Below are 17,731 nucleotides of genomic sequence, written 5' to 3'. Positions count from 1 at the left end.
GTGCCTCCATCTTTTCCAGCTGTACGCTTGAGGGGGAATGTACGTTTTTCCTTTTACTACTTAACGTAGAATTCATGTTTCCAGTGAAGAGGCGATGGTGGAAAAACCGAAAAATAAGAAAAAAAAATGAGGGAAAACAAAGTGAAAGGACCGGGTAATGCCCTAGGAGAGAGGGTCGTGTCGTACTGTCAACATTGTCTAATTGCTCTTTGTACTATTCTTCTGATCTGCGGCTAAAGTACGCCACCAACAATACTTCATAAGATGGAGGGTCCTTTAGGCTTATTTTGTCGAGGGATTGCTCGTGTTTCGTCCTTCAGATATCCAGCATTTCTTCTTCCAGTTATGTTTAGGTCTATGCTCGATTGTCGTCCATTCCCTTAAAGGAATATGGCTCAATCCTTCTCTCCTTTTCCCTGATATCCTACTAAGATTCTGCTGATAATCCCTTTAGCATTCGCTTGTAGACCATAAAAAAGTCAGATTAACTTGCTAACAAGTTTGGCATTGCTTCCTTCACTGCAAAGGAACTTTTTAAAGCCTTTCCCTTATAAATGCCTTAAAAATCAGATTAGATAGGAAGCATGATGAACATACTAACAAGTTTTAAATTACTTCCTTCTATACAAAGAAACTATTCAAGTATTATTCCTTATAGGTGCCTTAAAAGTAGAAAGATTAGTTCTAAGTGGAACACAAACTACAAGAGTAGCTCCGATGCGTCAGGGAACATTTGGTGACGATAATTTTTTTTTATGTATGTTCACTTTGTCACTATAGAATAATGATGTTTGTTCGACTTTGATTTATTTTATAAGTACAATTATTTGTATTACTTCTAAATATTAAATACATTTTGATATTGACAGCTACTGTATGATTTAGAGTAAAAGTAATTTATTTTTTAAAAATGTATCATATTAAAAGACAGTTCCATCAATCAGTGTTCATAAGTGGCAAGGAATTCTAAAATATAAAGAGCTCATACGTATTAGGATTTAAAGTTTTATCATAAATAAAATTCACATAAGAGATGTATGAATATTTATATGAATCAAAACCATATACAGTTTTCTCTCGTTGATTCTTTCTCATTAAAATGTTTACCTACGGTTTCCATACTTGAGAGAGAGAGAGAGAGAGAGAGAGAGAGAGAGAGAGAGAGAGAGAGAGAGAGAGAGAATCACTCTCAGGAAATTATATTTTTCAATAATTTCGAGTATAAGGTACAGATAGAGATGTTTCATTTACGAAATAATGGAAAAGTAAAGAGAGAGAGAGAGAGAGAGAGAGAGAGAGAGAGAGAGAGAGAGAGAGAGAGAGAGAGAGAGAGAGAGAGAGAGATGATGGATGAGGCATCAATTACTTACGGTCAAGTGGACGTCACGGGGTCAATTTCTTCTGTGTATTTGGTGGCTGACTCTTATATATTTCACTTTTACTTTTGTGGGTATTTCGGTCAGTTCTTTGTCACCGTCATTAATCAGTTTAATTACTATAATATAATTGATAATTTCATAATTGTGTTATATTTGAACGTTATAAAAAAAGAGGTAGAGACTTCCTAAACTTGGCAGATAACTGAAGGAGTCACTGACTCAATCTAATTAATGTTTTTTTTGTGGTAATTTTGTAGTCAGATTATATTCACCTACGGGTCAACACTTTAACTGAAAAATTAAACCGTTTGATATACGTTTATATTTTGTTAGACAAATAGATTGATAGACAGATGCACTACATGGAATATATATACAGATTTAGTATGAGAGAGAGAGAGAGAGAGAGAGAGAGAGAGAGAGAGAGAGAGAGAGAGAGAGAGAGAATAACACGGCTCAGTTTGACATTATCCTCTTTCCCTTATTGCCAGTGTATCGCCTCTGAAATTACATAACAAATCAAATCAGACAAATCGATAAATAGTGAAATAAACGAAAAAGAGGAAATTTTCTATAATATTACGACCTTCGCTTCAGTATGACGCATCATATTAATTTTCCAGCTCGAAAAAATTCGAATTTTCAGCCGCGGTTTCAAAGGGAAACCATCTCGAAATGGGGAGTTCGATATTTATCTGGTAGGATTTGAGTCCTCGATGTTACTTTCGAAATAAATAACTTTTTATATGGAAATGCAGGAAGGGTATCTGAGGAAAAATAATTCATTTCTATTTTTGAAGTTTTATTTAGATTTCCCAGAAACTCAACGTAGGTTAGATTATAAAAATGGGAATTTTATTGGCAATATATTTTTGTTTATAGTTTATAAAAAGAATATATTTTTTAATCTTTTTGGTTCATTATAAATTTGCTAGAATTAATAGTATTGACTGCATGGCCTGTCAGAGTATTACTTCTTTTTTTTCATTATATGGGTCTGTATTACATTCTTCTGGATATCAAAAAAAAAAAAAAAAAGGTTCCGTTGGCAGGGAGAGACTTTTTCAAAAGAGAGAGAGGAGAGATTAGAGAGAGAGAGAGAGAGAGAGAGAGAGAGAGAGAGAGAGAGAAACTATTTGAAAAAAATTCAAACAGAGATGGAGGTTACTCAGTAGTTGCATAAAAATTCCTCCATATTAATTATGTATGTATATAGTATATGTATTTATATAAATATGTTATATGTACAATCTATATAAATATTATATATATAAAATAAATAAATAAATATGTTGTATGAACTGTGATATATTATAAAATATCTATATATATATATATATATAGATATTATCTATTATATATATATATGTATCTATTATATAATTTGGCAATGCATGTGTGTCAAGTATGTAGTTGTATGTATGATGTATGTATGATTGGTATGGGCGCCCGGGCCGTCGGTCTGACGGGACGGAGATTCGGAACGGAGATGGTTTTCCACCCCACCCGGGAAGATCGAGACCTACGTTCGGGAGCCCGAAACACCCCGGGAGCCCGGGCTCCTAAAATTTCTACTTCCCCCCTCCGAAGGGTGAGAACGGAGTCCCTGAAACAGAGCAGGTTATGCCCGTGAAACGGGGCTGGCTATGCCCGTAGACTTAGTTACTTCACAAATTTTTGTATACAAATGACTTACCATTTGGAAAAGAATACTATAGGGTAGACATCAATGACATCAAAGAGGGTGGTTTTAGAAGGGGGTTGACAGAGAGAGAAAATGAGAGGGAGAGAAATTGAGAGGGAGTAGACGGGGTGCTAGGGAGAAGAAAGAGGAAAAAAGACAGACAGACAGGCAGAGAGAGAGAGAGAGAGAGAGAGAGAGAGAGAGAGAGAGAGAGAGAGAGAGAGAGTTGGTATTACTGAGAAGAAAGAGGGTAAGAGACAGTGATTGTTGGAGAGAGAAAGAGAGAGTAAGAGAAAGGACGAGAGGGAGAGGAAAAGAGAGAGAGAGAGAGAGAGAGAGAGGGAAGGAACAGAGAGAGAGAGAGAGAGAGTTGAGGGTTTGTCAGATTTGCATTCCTGACAATTCAAGTCGTGGTACTGTATTAAATTGTGGCTTGATTTATCTGTTTTCTTTCCATAAACTATGCTCTGGGTTACACGGACCGATATAGCTGGGGGGCGGGTAACCAGCTAGTATATATATATATATATATATATATATATATATAAATATATATATATTATATATATATATATATATATGTTTGTGTGTGTGTGTGTGTGTTTGCGTGTGTCCGGGGCCAATGCGTATCGCTTCGGTATTGGAAAACATGAGCAAAGATTGATGACGATTAGCAATACTATTTCTCCATCTTAATGGGTTCCAATCGTACACTGAGGAAATGTTAACGTGGGAATTTAACATTTATTTCTTATCAGTATTGGTTTATATGGCGTTTTATGAAGATAAGACTTTTATAATGTATAAAGCATATTCATTAAGTATTATTAATTCAAGGATGAATTAATACTTGGGGAAGTTCCATAGCTTATAAATTTGTAGACTTACACATTATCTTCTCCTGATAGGTGTTGAATAAAAAAAAAAAAGAAAGGAAGCAATTCATGATCAAGTATTTCATTTCTTTGGATAAGATTTCTTCTTAGTTAACATTAATATTTACTAGGAAAAAGCTTCCTTCTTCGATCATAAATCTATGATATATATATTATATAATATATATATATATATCTATAATATATATCAATATATAATTATATTATAACTTATAATATATATATCCTATACTATATATTACTATAATATTTGTTAGAATTTCGGGACAAAAGTGCATTCGAGCTTTCGATGAAGAAGATAATGAGCCTCATTCTGCTTTGATTCGAATGGCTCTTTTGAGCCTAAAGATGAAATCAGTTTTCTGTAATTCCGCCAGAAATTCACATTTTCGCGAAATCAAACTCTCTCATTTGGTCTGAAGAAATGACAGGCAATTTTTGGTGCTGAAGTCGTTTTTCGAATCAAATAAAAGGCTTGTGTAAATGCTTTCAGCAAGAGATTTGAGGGAAGGTGGGGCGATGTATCGAAGGTTCTGATTGGATTTTTTTTTTGATGTGCGGGGAAAGGGATGGGGGCTCGGGAATGTGGGTGGCAACATAGTCCATATTTTCACTTTCGTTTCGCTCCACCTTTTCCTCATGAAGGAAGTGTACGGCCTGGGAGGGAAACATGGCCATTATTTCACTTGCGCTTCACCTTTTCCTCATTTTCACCTCCACGTCGCTCCACCTTTTCTTCACGAGGAAGGCGGGCATATGTTTTTCTAGTTAGCTTAATTATAATGCTCCTTTTTCTCATTCTATTTTCTTCATTACATGTTTTTTGTGCATGTTTCCTACTTGTTTTCGTATTGCATTCATTCCTGCCTATTCATTTTATCATGTTTTACTTGAATAACAGTTAGTATTATTTTTTCTTGAAGTTAACCGAACTTCCTTATAGGACAGCCTCGAGAAACATTTGCTTTATGTAAGAGACGAATCTTTTTTCTTCAGCTGAATTAACCTTTCCCCTTCGAACACACTCCCAAACACCTCTTAGTACCAAGTCGAGATAAAGAAAAAGTCCGCCACACGTGGCGTCCTGATGGAGAGGCCTTCTCAGATTCTCCACCGCTCGAGACTTTAATTAAATCATCCCATATCTCGTAAGTTACTCTGACTGTAAAATATTCATCGCTCTGAGTTAATGGCGCCGGGACATTATCGTTAATTTCTCAGCTCTTCTAATTTAAGTACCATTCATGTTGTTCATATAATCTAGGCGGATGTAATCTCTTTAATAAAGTTGAGAGAAGTTGGCTAGAATTTCCAGTCTCCAGTCTTCAACCAGCTAAAATAGGGGTTGGCTTATCTAGCCTTGAGCATTTGACAGAGTAACACGAGAGAGAGAGAGAGAGAGAGAGAGAGAGAGAGAGAGAGAGAGAGAGAGAGAGAGAGAGAGAGGCTTATGTTCATTGTTTTTGCGCTAATGTTCACAGAGCAGGTGCTCTTCTAAAAATCAGTATATGCATTATGCATGTAATTAATATGTAACATGTATAAATATACCATGTTATATATAATTTACATTGTGAATATATACATACATACATAAAATATATAGATTTATATATATATATAATATTATATATATAATATATTATTCTTTTTTTATTACCTTTTTCCCAATGGAAATACTCCTCCATATCTTTGGAACGAGCCGCGAAAAAAACTATCAGAATAAAAATTACAAAAAAAGTGTCAATGAATTTAATTGATTTTTTAACAGGTAAAGGCAGATCCTTCGCTAAATCAATAAGGATGACAGTGCTAGTGCTAAACAATATTTATGATCGATTCCAACAAGGGCCTAAACTAAAAACACTGGACAATTAACAAAACATTTGCTTTCTAAAACACTTAGACAAAAACTCTTTTCTACTGATTGCCTAAAGTGGTTTACGTATGGAAATATGTATGCAGATATATATATATGATATATAATCTATATAGTATATATATATATATATATATATAGTATATATATGATATATATATATATCATATCTATATATATATATATATATATATATATACCTTAAACGTAGAGTAACAGTATTAACATATAGCATAAGTTACGACACCTTGTAAATCCTGCCTCAAACTCCGACGCTAGTCTCCCCCCAAAGTTATGAAACCGTGTCACCTCTGAAGGGCAAAGAGATATTGTGATTCTCTCTCTCTCTCTCTCTCTCTCCTCTCTCTCTCGTCAGGCAGGGACATATGATTAAGGCCAGGCAGTAAATCGCCTTTGGTAGGATTATTGTGTCCCAAGTAGAAGAGAAGTTTGTTAAAGTTGTGATACGACAATTTTGAATTTCTTGTATTGAAACTTGGATTAGTTATTATTGACCAACGCCAGGTTCTTTTTACCTTCTCATCCAGATAAAACGAAAATAAATAATGGTTTTGTGAAAGTTAAATTAATTTACACATATACATGGGACGGTAATTTTATATGAGGGTTTATTCGATTTTCGCATTTATACAGGTCATGCGACGGTATCATTATGGGAATGTTTAATTATTTTACACATTTACGGGACATGGGACAGTATTTAAACACTTACAGCTAATTTAAACACTTATAAGTCATGGGACAGTACCTTTGTGTAAAGGTAAAATCAATTTACACAAATTTACCGGTCACAGTAGTTCCTGCTAAAATCAATTTCCTGATAAGGATTAAGGATTGGCGACGTATTTCTACCAAATGGGGGTGTGGGGGTCCCGGTTGGAGGACATGTATAGGTGGTAGTAAGTAGAGGAAGTGATGAATGCATGGCTATGAAATAAGGACAGTATGCTCGAGCTGCAAGCACAGTATTGCATTCAAACGGATTTATGGAAATATGCCTGAATTCAGGCATACATACGTTACTTCTTTCTAATGAACGCCATATTCTTTGGAAAATTATGTTTCAACTCAATGGCCCCTTTGGTGAGGTTGTTCCATGTGAATAGGGTTCACCATCATCATCATCATCATCATCAAATATAATAATAATATAATAATAATAATAATAATAATAATAATAATAATAATAATAATAATAATAATAATAATAATAATAATAATATGTATTCCATAATTATATTCGTATTAGCAAAAAACTATGCAAAGATAACTCGGTTTTTTATTTTATTTTTTAATGTTAAGTTCATCAGCAATTGTACTCAGCACTTTTCCACGAGATATAAAGCCAGTTGGAGAATATTGTGCGTTATTTCAGAGAGAGAGAGAGAGAGAGAGAGAGAGAGAGAGAGAGAGAGGAGACGTACTTCCATTCACTCAATGCTTCCGAGAGTACTCATCACCACCACGGAGGAAGGGATCAATTTTTTTTCACGTCAGAGAGAGAGAGAGAGAGAGAGAGAGAAGGAGGTGGGAGGGGTGCCATATGCCATCCCCCCACCCTCCGCCCCCTATAAAGGAAGTTTGGCAATAAACAGAGTCAGGACGATTCCCATTAGCATAAACTATTGCCACGCGCGTTGCGAGAGAGCGTGGTTGCTGTTGATCCGTCAGACCCACCTATCCATATTCATGAGGTCGTGGTTTGGCCCGGCGTCGAGTTGAGGATTCTCGAGATTAGGTCATCTGCTTCTAATCATCTGTTTTGGGGAGGATGTAATGCCGCTGGATAGACTCTCTAATTTCTCCTTTTTTTATTTTCTCTTTTTGTTTTAAGGTCGCCGTGTTATTTGGAAGCTTGAATTTCAACTCAGTGACCCCTGTAGGCTTGTTTTATATTAATATAGCTTTATTCTGTGATAAAGTATAATGATATTGATAATATAAGAATTGATAATAATAATTATGTTCTTTGAAAGCTTGAATTTCAAGTCAGTGACATTTGTAGGCTTGTTCTATGTGAATATGGCTTTAGTCTTTGACAAACTATAATAATAATAATAATAACAATAACAATAACAATAATAATTCTTTTCTGTTTTTGTTTTTTTAAAATGGGTGTCATGTTCTTTGGAAGCTTGAATTTCAAGTCAGTGATTCCTGTAGGCTTGTCCTATATGAATATTGCTTGTTTTGTGACAAAAAATAATAATAATAATAATAATAATAATAATAATAATAATAATAATAATAATAATAATAATAATAATAATAATAATAATATAATAATTATAATAATAATAATAAATGTTTTTTTTAAATGGGTGTTATGTTCTTTGAAAGTTTGAATTTCGAGTCAGTGATTCCTGTAGGCTTGTTCCTATATGAATATGATTTTATTCTTTGACAAACTGCAATAATTAATAATAATAATAATAATAATAATAATAATAATAATAATAATAATAATAATAATAATAATAATAATAATAATGTTGTTTTTCCTTTTCTCCGGACATTCGTCTTTCTCTTCATGAGACTTTTCATCTTTATTCATTGTCCTCCCTCTCTCTCTCTCTCTCTCTCTCTCTCTCTCTCTCTCTCTCTCTCTCTCTCTCTCTCTCACAGGATTCCCAATTCGCAGAGCATCAGGGAACACTCATAAAGTCATCAACACAGCTGTAAAACTGGCAAAATAATCAACGGACTTCAATCTGCCATGAGCTACTTTAAAAAAAATTACACATAGGATCGCATGATTTCCAGTTTTTTTTTTTTTTTTTTTTTAAAGCCCGAGTATCCCCGTCATAGAAAATTATGACAAATATCTGTAGTTTTCAGGCAGTACAATACATATTAGATAAAGGATAAAGGTGAAATTATGCAAATTCCTAGCTTCATCTGATTTCAACATTGTAATTTCAGTGAAAATTAGAAATTCTGCCAAAGGAGAAGCAGTGAAAGTAATAATTTTTATGCATAAAAAATAGAAGTAGGAAATTCTATTTTAAGAAGAAGTGAAAGTAATTTTTTTTATACAAAAATAAAAGTTAAGAATTTCAGTTTAAGAAGCAGTGAAAACAATGTTTCTTATACAAAAATATAAATGAAGATATTGTAAGGCGAAACAAAGTAAAATTAATATTTTTATATAGAAAAAACAATTAAGAAATTCTGTCTAAAGAGAATCAGAGTGAAAGTAATTTTGTTTATGTAAAAATGAAAATTAGACATTCTGTCTAAGGATAACAGTGAAAGTAATAATTTTTTTATATAGAAATAACAATGAATAAATTCTGTCAAAGGAGAAGCAGAGTAAAAGTAATATATATATATATATATATATATATATATATATTATATATATATATATGCATATATATATGATATATGTATATATATATATATATATATATATAGTATATTATATATATATATATATTATATATATTATGTAGAGAGCCATCAAGGAGACCTAAGTAATTTCTCTTGGCTAATAAAAACCATTAACCTGGTTTTCTATAATAGTAAACAGCTACAACAGAGGTCACTACATCATCTCATTTACATTTTAGTGACCTCTACTCCTGGATATATAGATGTCATAAAATATTGACCCGAAATACATTTTGGGGAAAGCCTTCGCCTTCATGGAAATCCAGGTCACTGGTGATTTTTTGAAATTTTATTATAAATGTTATGAAACGGAAACTGGCAACGATTTAAGAAAAACACGAAAGGCAAAAAACAGAGGCCTAGTCCAAAGGGGGCTTTCGTTAATTTGTTTACCCCGAAAGGAGATATTTATTCCGCTGAATCCAAATATACACAGAACACGAATTTTCCATCGTAAGCTATTTTTTTTTACTGGGGAATTTTTAAACGCCATAGATATAAACTAATTTTTTATAAGCTACCAGATGCGATCAACCACGGTTATTGAAGGGGAATTTTCTTCGTGGGAACTCGTGTGTGTAAATATGAAGTGAATGCGGTGAAATTCTACAGTAATCGAAATATATTTGGGGAGTCATGCGCATGCGTGCACTAGATCGCTTTCATTGACCATTACGACAGATCTGTGCATATGCAGGATATACATATGTCATGTGGATGTACATGTGCATGATTCATTGACTAAGTGAAGTGGATCTTGGCAGAGTTTGTCGAGATTACAAAAGAGCCTTGAATTCGACTTTTTCTGGGTGAAGGTCAATAATTTCTTTATGAAGCTAAAAACCGCCAGGATCTTCAGGGGTTGCAACCTCACTTCTTGTGAAAATAAACATATTATAATATATAAGATCATGATATATAAGAAGGAATGGCTGCTAATGCAAAAAAAAGTATAGACACGAGTACAGTAAAATGGAATTTTTTATTTTTATTTAAATTTTTTTTTTTTTTTTATTTTTATTTATTTTATTTATTTATTTATTTATTTATTTTTTTATTTATTTATTTATTTTTTTTTTATTTATTTTTTTTTTTTTTTTATTTATTTATTTTGCAAAGTTGCATAACTATTCTTCCAGACTAGCAATCCAGTAAGTTTTCAATAGACTGGAAACAGTCTATTGCGAGATATTCTGATCGACTTTCCAGGTCCTGGAATACGTCGGAGGCTATTCCTCTTCCAGTTCGGCAATCCCGTCGATCTTCACAAACTGGAAAATACGATCAAACTGTCGCTAAATCTTCGCATCTGCTTTCCAGGTCCTGGAATACGCTGAAGGCTCTTAGTCTTCTGGTCTAGCAATCCTTTCTACCCTCTTAAACTGGAAAATACAAACGACCTATCGCAAAATATTTTGGAATAAGTCCCGCCTGCCTTTACAAACTGGAAAATGCAAAATCTCCATTAATAACCCCCTCACTCCGCTTTCCAGGCCCTGGAATACGTCGGAGGCTACTACTCTTCCAGTCTGGCCGTTCTTTCGGATGCTGGCCACCTCCTGAGCGACTTCTGCGGATTCCTGGTGTCCTTAGTCGCTCTCTCTCTCATGAGACGCCCTCCATCCAAAGCCATGAGTTTCGGGTACTATCGCGCTGGTAAGTTTTCATCCAGAGGTCCTCACTAGACCTTTTTGTAACCCTCAGTACTTAATCGCATTTTGTATTTGGGAAAAGTACAGTAGTACATCAGTATTAGAGGGGCCTAGTGGAATCACTGTATGAGTTTTACGTTCTTTTAAGGTTTATTTGATGTTGTCAAATCAGCGCATATTCATATCTTTTTGCATATATATGTATATATATATATATTATATATATATATATATATATATATATATATATAATTAGATCACTACAGTGATCTAATTAAATGACTTTTCTACAGTGCACTCACAGAGAAATCTACAGTGGATTCATGAACTGGTTTTTCTACACTACAGTGATTTCATGAAATCACTGTATATATATATATATATATATATATATATATATATATATATATATATATATATATGTATATATATATATATACTGTATATCTAAATGCAGTCTAATCTCTTTTATAAGGTCAAGAAATCTATCACAGCTCTCCTTAGAGAGGTAGTGCCGTCAGTGCACCTCACACGATGCACCGTAGGTATTACTTGAGGTCCTTTAAGCGGTCCTTCGACCCTTTGCTGCAACCCCTTTCATTCCTTTTACTGTACCTCCGTTCATATTCTCTTTCTTCCACCATTCTTTCCATCATCTCCTAAAAATTGAGTCATAGTGCAACTGAGAGGTTTTCATCCTGTTACACCTTTCAAACCAATTTTCATTCCAACGCTGAATGACATCATGGGTCCCAGCGCTTGGCCTTTGGCCTAAATTTTATATTTAATTTTATTCTAATATTGATGAAACTTAGGCTTTTTTTAGCCTTAGCTACATAATGCTTTCATTTATGAAATCACAGTGAAAAGGAAAGCCATTTCATGAAATCACTGTAGTGTAGAAAAACCAGTTCATGAAATCACTGTAGAGTAGAAAAGCCAGTTCATGAAATCACTGTAGCGTAGAAAAGCCTGTTCATGAATTCTCTGTAGATAACTTTGTGAGCACTGTAAGAAAAGTAATTTCATGAAATTACTATAGTGTTGAAAAGCCTGTTCATGATTCCATTGTAGATAACTCTGAGACCACTGTAGAAAAGCCATTTCATGAAATCACTGTAGTGTTGAAAAGCCTGTTCATGATTCCACTGTAGATAACTCTGAAACCACTGTAGAAAAGCCATTTCATGAAATCACTGTCGTGTTGAAAAGCCTGTTCACGAATCCACTGTAGATAACTCTCTAAGACCACTGTAGAAAAGCCGTTTCACGAAATCACTGTAGTGTAGAAAAACCAGTTCATGAAATCACTGTAGATTTCTCTGTGAGAGCACTGTAGAAAAGCCATTTCGTTAGATCACTGTAGTGTAAAAAAAACCTGTTTATGAAATCACTGTAGATTACTCTGAGACCATTGTAGAAAAGCCATTTCATGAAATCACTGTAGTGTAGAAAAACCAGTTCTTGAATCCACTGTAGATAAATGTGAGAGCCCTGTAGAAAAACCATTTCATGAAATCACTGTAGTGTAGAAAAACCAGTTCATGAATCCACTGTAGATAAATGTGAGAGCACTGTAGAAAAACCATTTCATGAAATCACTGTAGTGTAGAAAAACCAGTTCATGAATTCCACTGTGAGACCACTACACAAAAAAGTCAGTTCATGAGATCATTAGTCTACTGTTAACCTGATGACCAGAAGATGCACAGCTCATCCATCAGAAAGAACTTTAAACAAACGGAAAATTCAGGACAAGGAAATATATAATTGCCATCTGGACACAAAGACCAGATGGTCCCTCCAATCCTGATGCTAGTTGACATTACCATATATATTGATACTCATCACTCGTAGGCGACGACATAATAACGTTATGCATGTAATCATTGAGGGGGGTGAGATGAATCGGAAATTTCCCCGTAATAACTTTCCTACTACTGATTATATTAGAATAATAATAATCGGAATAATTCTCATGACGACGTCTGAGCCTTGATTAAGCTCTGTGACGAATAAAGATCAATACGTCATACAGTGTATTCATTTGTTAATTTATCTGTTTTTCTAATGTCTGGTCTCCTCTTTTTGTATTTCTCTTTACCTGTCGCTACTTTTTTTTCGAATAAACGCCTTATTGTTCTTTGGAAACTTAAATTTCAAGTCAGTGGCCCCTTTGGTGGGATTGTTCCATATAAATAGGGTTCTGCTTCTTGCCGTAATTTCTGACGTTTCGAGACGCCATTTAGATATTTAGGAAAAAGTCTCCAAAATACCTAACAAGAGTGACATTACAAATCTTCGTCCAGATAACATAACTGAATTTAGCTTTTTTTGATGTTATCGATTCTATCCTAATACTTTTAAAAAATGGCATGCTTTTTAAGCGTAGCTTTTAAACATTAACTGTGGAAGATATTTCAAGGCATCCCTCTAGAATTTCGTAATTCAGCAAACTAAACCGAGTGAGGTCACCGCTCCTCTCGCAAACTTCCCCGCCATGTTTCAACTCTTCAGAATATACTCGCACGAGCTTATCACGACAGAATCGTATTCCCACAACTAATCTTAATCCCTATCGGTAGTTTATATTCTTGGCGAAGTGTTGTTGAGGACAATTAAACTCGTGCGCGAGATGTTTCTCCCTTACATTTTTGTTCGGCTCTCGCGCTGCAAACCGCTCTAGGCTAAGCGGTGACGAAATCTGGGAAACGGTTGAGTTCTACTGGAAGAAGGGCGCGCTCGTTCGGCGCGGGGTCGTCGACGTCGGCCCTAATTAGCGGCAGCTCTCGTCGGGGGCACAAACTTGGGCCGTAAAAGAGAGCTTCTCCGGCCGCAACTTGCACAATGGAACACCTTCTAATCGAACTCATTAAATAAGTAATGATATCTGAGACACATACATCATTATGAGTTTGGGTGCTTCGCTTCTCGGAAGGCGGAATAACGGTTGGAGGAGGAGGAGGAGGAGGAGACAGAGAAGGAGGGAGAGGAGGAGGAGGAAGGAGGAAAAGGAGCTATGTTAAACGGTCCCCCGATGTTCAGGTAAATGAGGACATAAGGAGTGAAAGGGGGAAGTTAATTGAATTATTCAATTATCGTATAAACAAAGACATGTACGCACAATACATACAAACATACATACACCCTCTCACATACAGACATACACACACACACACACACACACACACACACACACATATATATATATAGAGAGAGAGAGAGAGAGAGAGGAGAGAGACCCGAGAGAGAGAGAGAGAGAGAGAGACTTCTTATAAATCATGTAGCTCATTTGCTGGTGAATACTTATGCCAAAAGCGACTATTAGATATATATATATTAATATATATATAATATTATTATTATATATATATATTATATATATATATATCTATATATATATCTATATATATATAGATATTATATATATATATATATTATATAATTATATATATAATATATATTCTATCTTATATATATATATTTTAGATATGTATGGTATATATATATATAATGAATATATATATATATTATAATATATATATATTATATGTAGATATATTTGTATAATATATATATATATATATATATATATTATATATATATATATTATATATCTATATATATATATATTGAATATGTATATAATAATATAATATATCATATGTTATTAAACATATATTATAATTAATAATATAATATAATATTACATATATTATATTATTAATTTATATTTATATAATAATAATATATTATATTATATATATATCTCAAATATTATATAATATTAATATATATATAATTATATAATATTATAATCTATTTATATATATAATATATAATATTTATATATAATTATATATATATAAATATATATATAATGTGTGTTGTGTGGTATATATATATATGTTATAATTATTTAATATTATATAAATATATATAATATTATATAATAATATATAATGTAGATGGCTAGATAAGATGGATAAATAGATAGATAGATAGATAGATTTTAACACATCGATTCTCGCAATGGAGAATGTGGCTGTTCATTTTCTATAACTTACCGAGGATCTCAAATTCCAGTCGTTTATTGCCTTATATTATTATAACCAAGTAATTTTTTTTCTCACGAAAATATCGATTCAAGTCCATTTCTTCTCATCTCACAAACAATGAACTTAATTCTCTATATAATTATGAAATGTTAATCTATTGACCTTCGTAGCTGATGCTTTATGTCAGAGGAAGCATCATGAAGATGCTTTCAACTCCGATGGAAATTGAGGAGGAATAGATTGATCTCACTTCAGGTTCTTCACGACCTCTTGGCAGATCGAGGAAGCCTGTAATGGCTTCCGGTCCCGAGACCTTTCGAGGGCCCGGTGAGGACCAGTCGATTTGGGCAGTCCAGCAGTTGACTGGTCACTGGTCAACAGTCCGACTGGGAGGGGAGACACTGTGTTACATCTAATTCATTATCCCTTTTAGAGATTTATTTACTTCTGGATTCGCGTATTCATTGATTATGAGTATTGATTTTGTCTGTTTATATTGGTTTGTCAACAGCGTTTATCGATTAATTCTTTAGTTTTGAATTATTCATCTTTTTAATCACCAATTTGTTTATTAGGTAAAGGTTCATGGTGGCAGAGATATTGACTGTTGCTTTATTATTATTATGATTATTATTATTATTATTATTATTATTATTATTATTATTATTATTATTATAAACAGCAGAAATATTCACTCAGCACTGCATCCAAAATTAGGTCAGTTTCATTTGCTAAATAAGTCATTAGGTTATCATCATAGGCAAAAAATGTAACGCCACTGGATAGCAAAGATGAGCATGTTATGGGTATAAGAGAGAGAGAGAGAGAGAGAGAGAGAGAGAGAGAGAGAGAGACCCAACAGTTCTACGTATACAGTAATTCTTTCTAAGATCTATATTTTATTACCTTAATCAGTAACGAATAATTTTTTCTCATTATTCTAATTATTATATTTTCTCCATTTTTTTTCTCTTTCTTTCTTATGGCTGCTTTCTGGTTATTTCAGTTCTGTCTCATTGTTTCTCGCATATTCCTTATTCAACTTCTTCTTCTTCTTCTTCTTCTTCTTCTTCTTCTTCTTCTTCTTCTTCTTCTTATTCTTCTTCTTCCTCTTCTTCTCCTCTCTTTCTTCTTATTCTTCTTTTTCTTCTGCCTTCTTCTTGTTCTCCTTTGTCTTCTTCTCTTCTTCTTCTTCTTCTTCTTCTTCTTCTTGTTTTCCTTTTTCTTCCTGTGTCTCCTTTTCTTGTTGTTGTTGTTGTTCTTCTTTTTCTTCTTCTTTTACCCCTCCTCGTCTCCTTTTCTTCTTCATCATCTTTTTCTTCTTCTTCTTCTTCTGGTTCTCTTCCTCCTCCTCCTCCTCCTCCTCTTCCTCTTCCTCCTTTCCTCCTCTCCTCCTCCTCCTTCCCCCTTCTTCTTCTTCTTCTTTTTCTTTTGCTCTCTTTCTTCTTGTTCTCCTTTTTCTTCCTCTCGTCTCTTTTTCTTCTTCTTCTTCTTATTCTTCTTTTCCTTTTTCTCTCTTTCTTCTTGTTTCTCTTTTTCTCCGTCTATTTCTTCTTTTTTCTTATTCTTCTTTTCCTGCTCCTTTTCCTCCTCCTCTCCCTCTTCTTCATCTTCTTCTTCTTCTTCTTCTTCTTCTTCTACGATCGCTGTCAGCCCATTCGAGTTACGACGATCTGGAAGTTGGGAGCGTCCAGGCTTAATTCGAGCCTTGCGAATATTCCAGCGATCGTAATTCCGGGAATAATTCACCTGCCCTGGTCGGCACTACCTGACAGAATACCTAATTTCCATTAAGAGTTCCTCTCCAGACAACAACACGCGGGCGGTGAGGCTCGATAACCCACAAATTGCCGGGAAATTATATAATCTGTGATCCCATAAAGTTATGGCCTCGAGAGCAGAGCGCCTCTTATAAAAGGGGTGAATATTTAGGCCGACGCGTTTTTCTTAAGTGGTTGTGCTTATACAACTCGGTTGTTAGTCTATAAAGGCTGAAGCATTCCTTCAGTATCGAAGGTTGAGCCCGTAGGTTTATTTGGTGAACGTTGTTAAGCGTTCTGAGAGACTTGGAAAGTAACACCGCTTAAAATATGGCGGTAAAATATTCGTTGCTGTTATGTGGACTTGCAAAACATCCAGAAATTATTTCTGCTACAAACTTTGGCAAGCTCTCCTTTACAAAACATATTTCGAAATGGAAGAAAATGATCTTGAAAAATATCACCGTGAAAGTTCATTGCTACTGTGTAAACAGACTTGCAAAACATCCAGAAATAGTTTCTACTACTAGCTTTGGCAAGCTTTCTTTAACGCATGTTTTCAAAGGAAAGGTATTAAAGTTATACAGGGTGTCCTTAAAGTCCCAGTACCATTACAAGTATTTATTGCTGAGAAACCATATAATATAAAGTAATGCAGTTTTTTGTAGAATGAAGTGCTCTAAGTGTAATCTTGAGGAAGTGTAGAACATTCTACAAAAAACAACATTACTCTATGTTATATGGTTTCTGAGCAATAAATACTTGTAATAGTACTGGGACTTTATGGACACCCTGTATAATAATGAGAAATGGCCCATTTAAAAACGGGAGGTCATATATACTTTTCTGTCGAATCCTTCTGTTTTTCTAAACGATACTTCTGCTTCTGATATTGAGAAGAAAACGCAACAAAAGCCAGGAAAGTATATATAAACAGATCCACCCATTTAACGTAGTCAACGCTGGTGATATACTGAAAAGGTAAGAAAGTCCCCCTCAGTGTGAGGAC

General features: G+C 34.0%; 1 protein-coding gene across 1 annotated transcript in view; it reads left to right on the top strand.

The window, feature by feature from the left end:
• Window positions 1-17,731, top strand: part of LOC135225647 (proton-coupled zinc antiporter SLC30A2-like) — an 89,546-nt gene that overhangs the window by 63,183 nt on the left and 8,632 nt on the right. The window contains 1 exon segment of the mRNA XM_064264973.1: window positions 10,746-10,908. Within this exon segment, the coding sequence (XP_064121043.1) occupies window positions 10,746-10,908 (163 nt within the window).

This window comes from Macrobrachium nipponense, chromosome 13, assembly GCF_015104395.2.
Source record: "Macrobrachium nipponense isolate FS-2020 chromosome 13, ASM1510439v2, whole genome shotgun sequence".
NCBI classification, from domain to species: Eukaryota; Metazoa; Arthropoda; class Malacostraca; order Decapoda; family Palaemonidae; genus Macrobrachium; species Macrobrachium nipponense.
The sequence above is the reverse complement of the archived record's forward strand: the minus strand, read 5'-3'. Positions and strand labels throughout refer to the sequence as shown.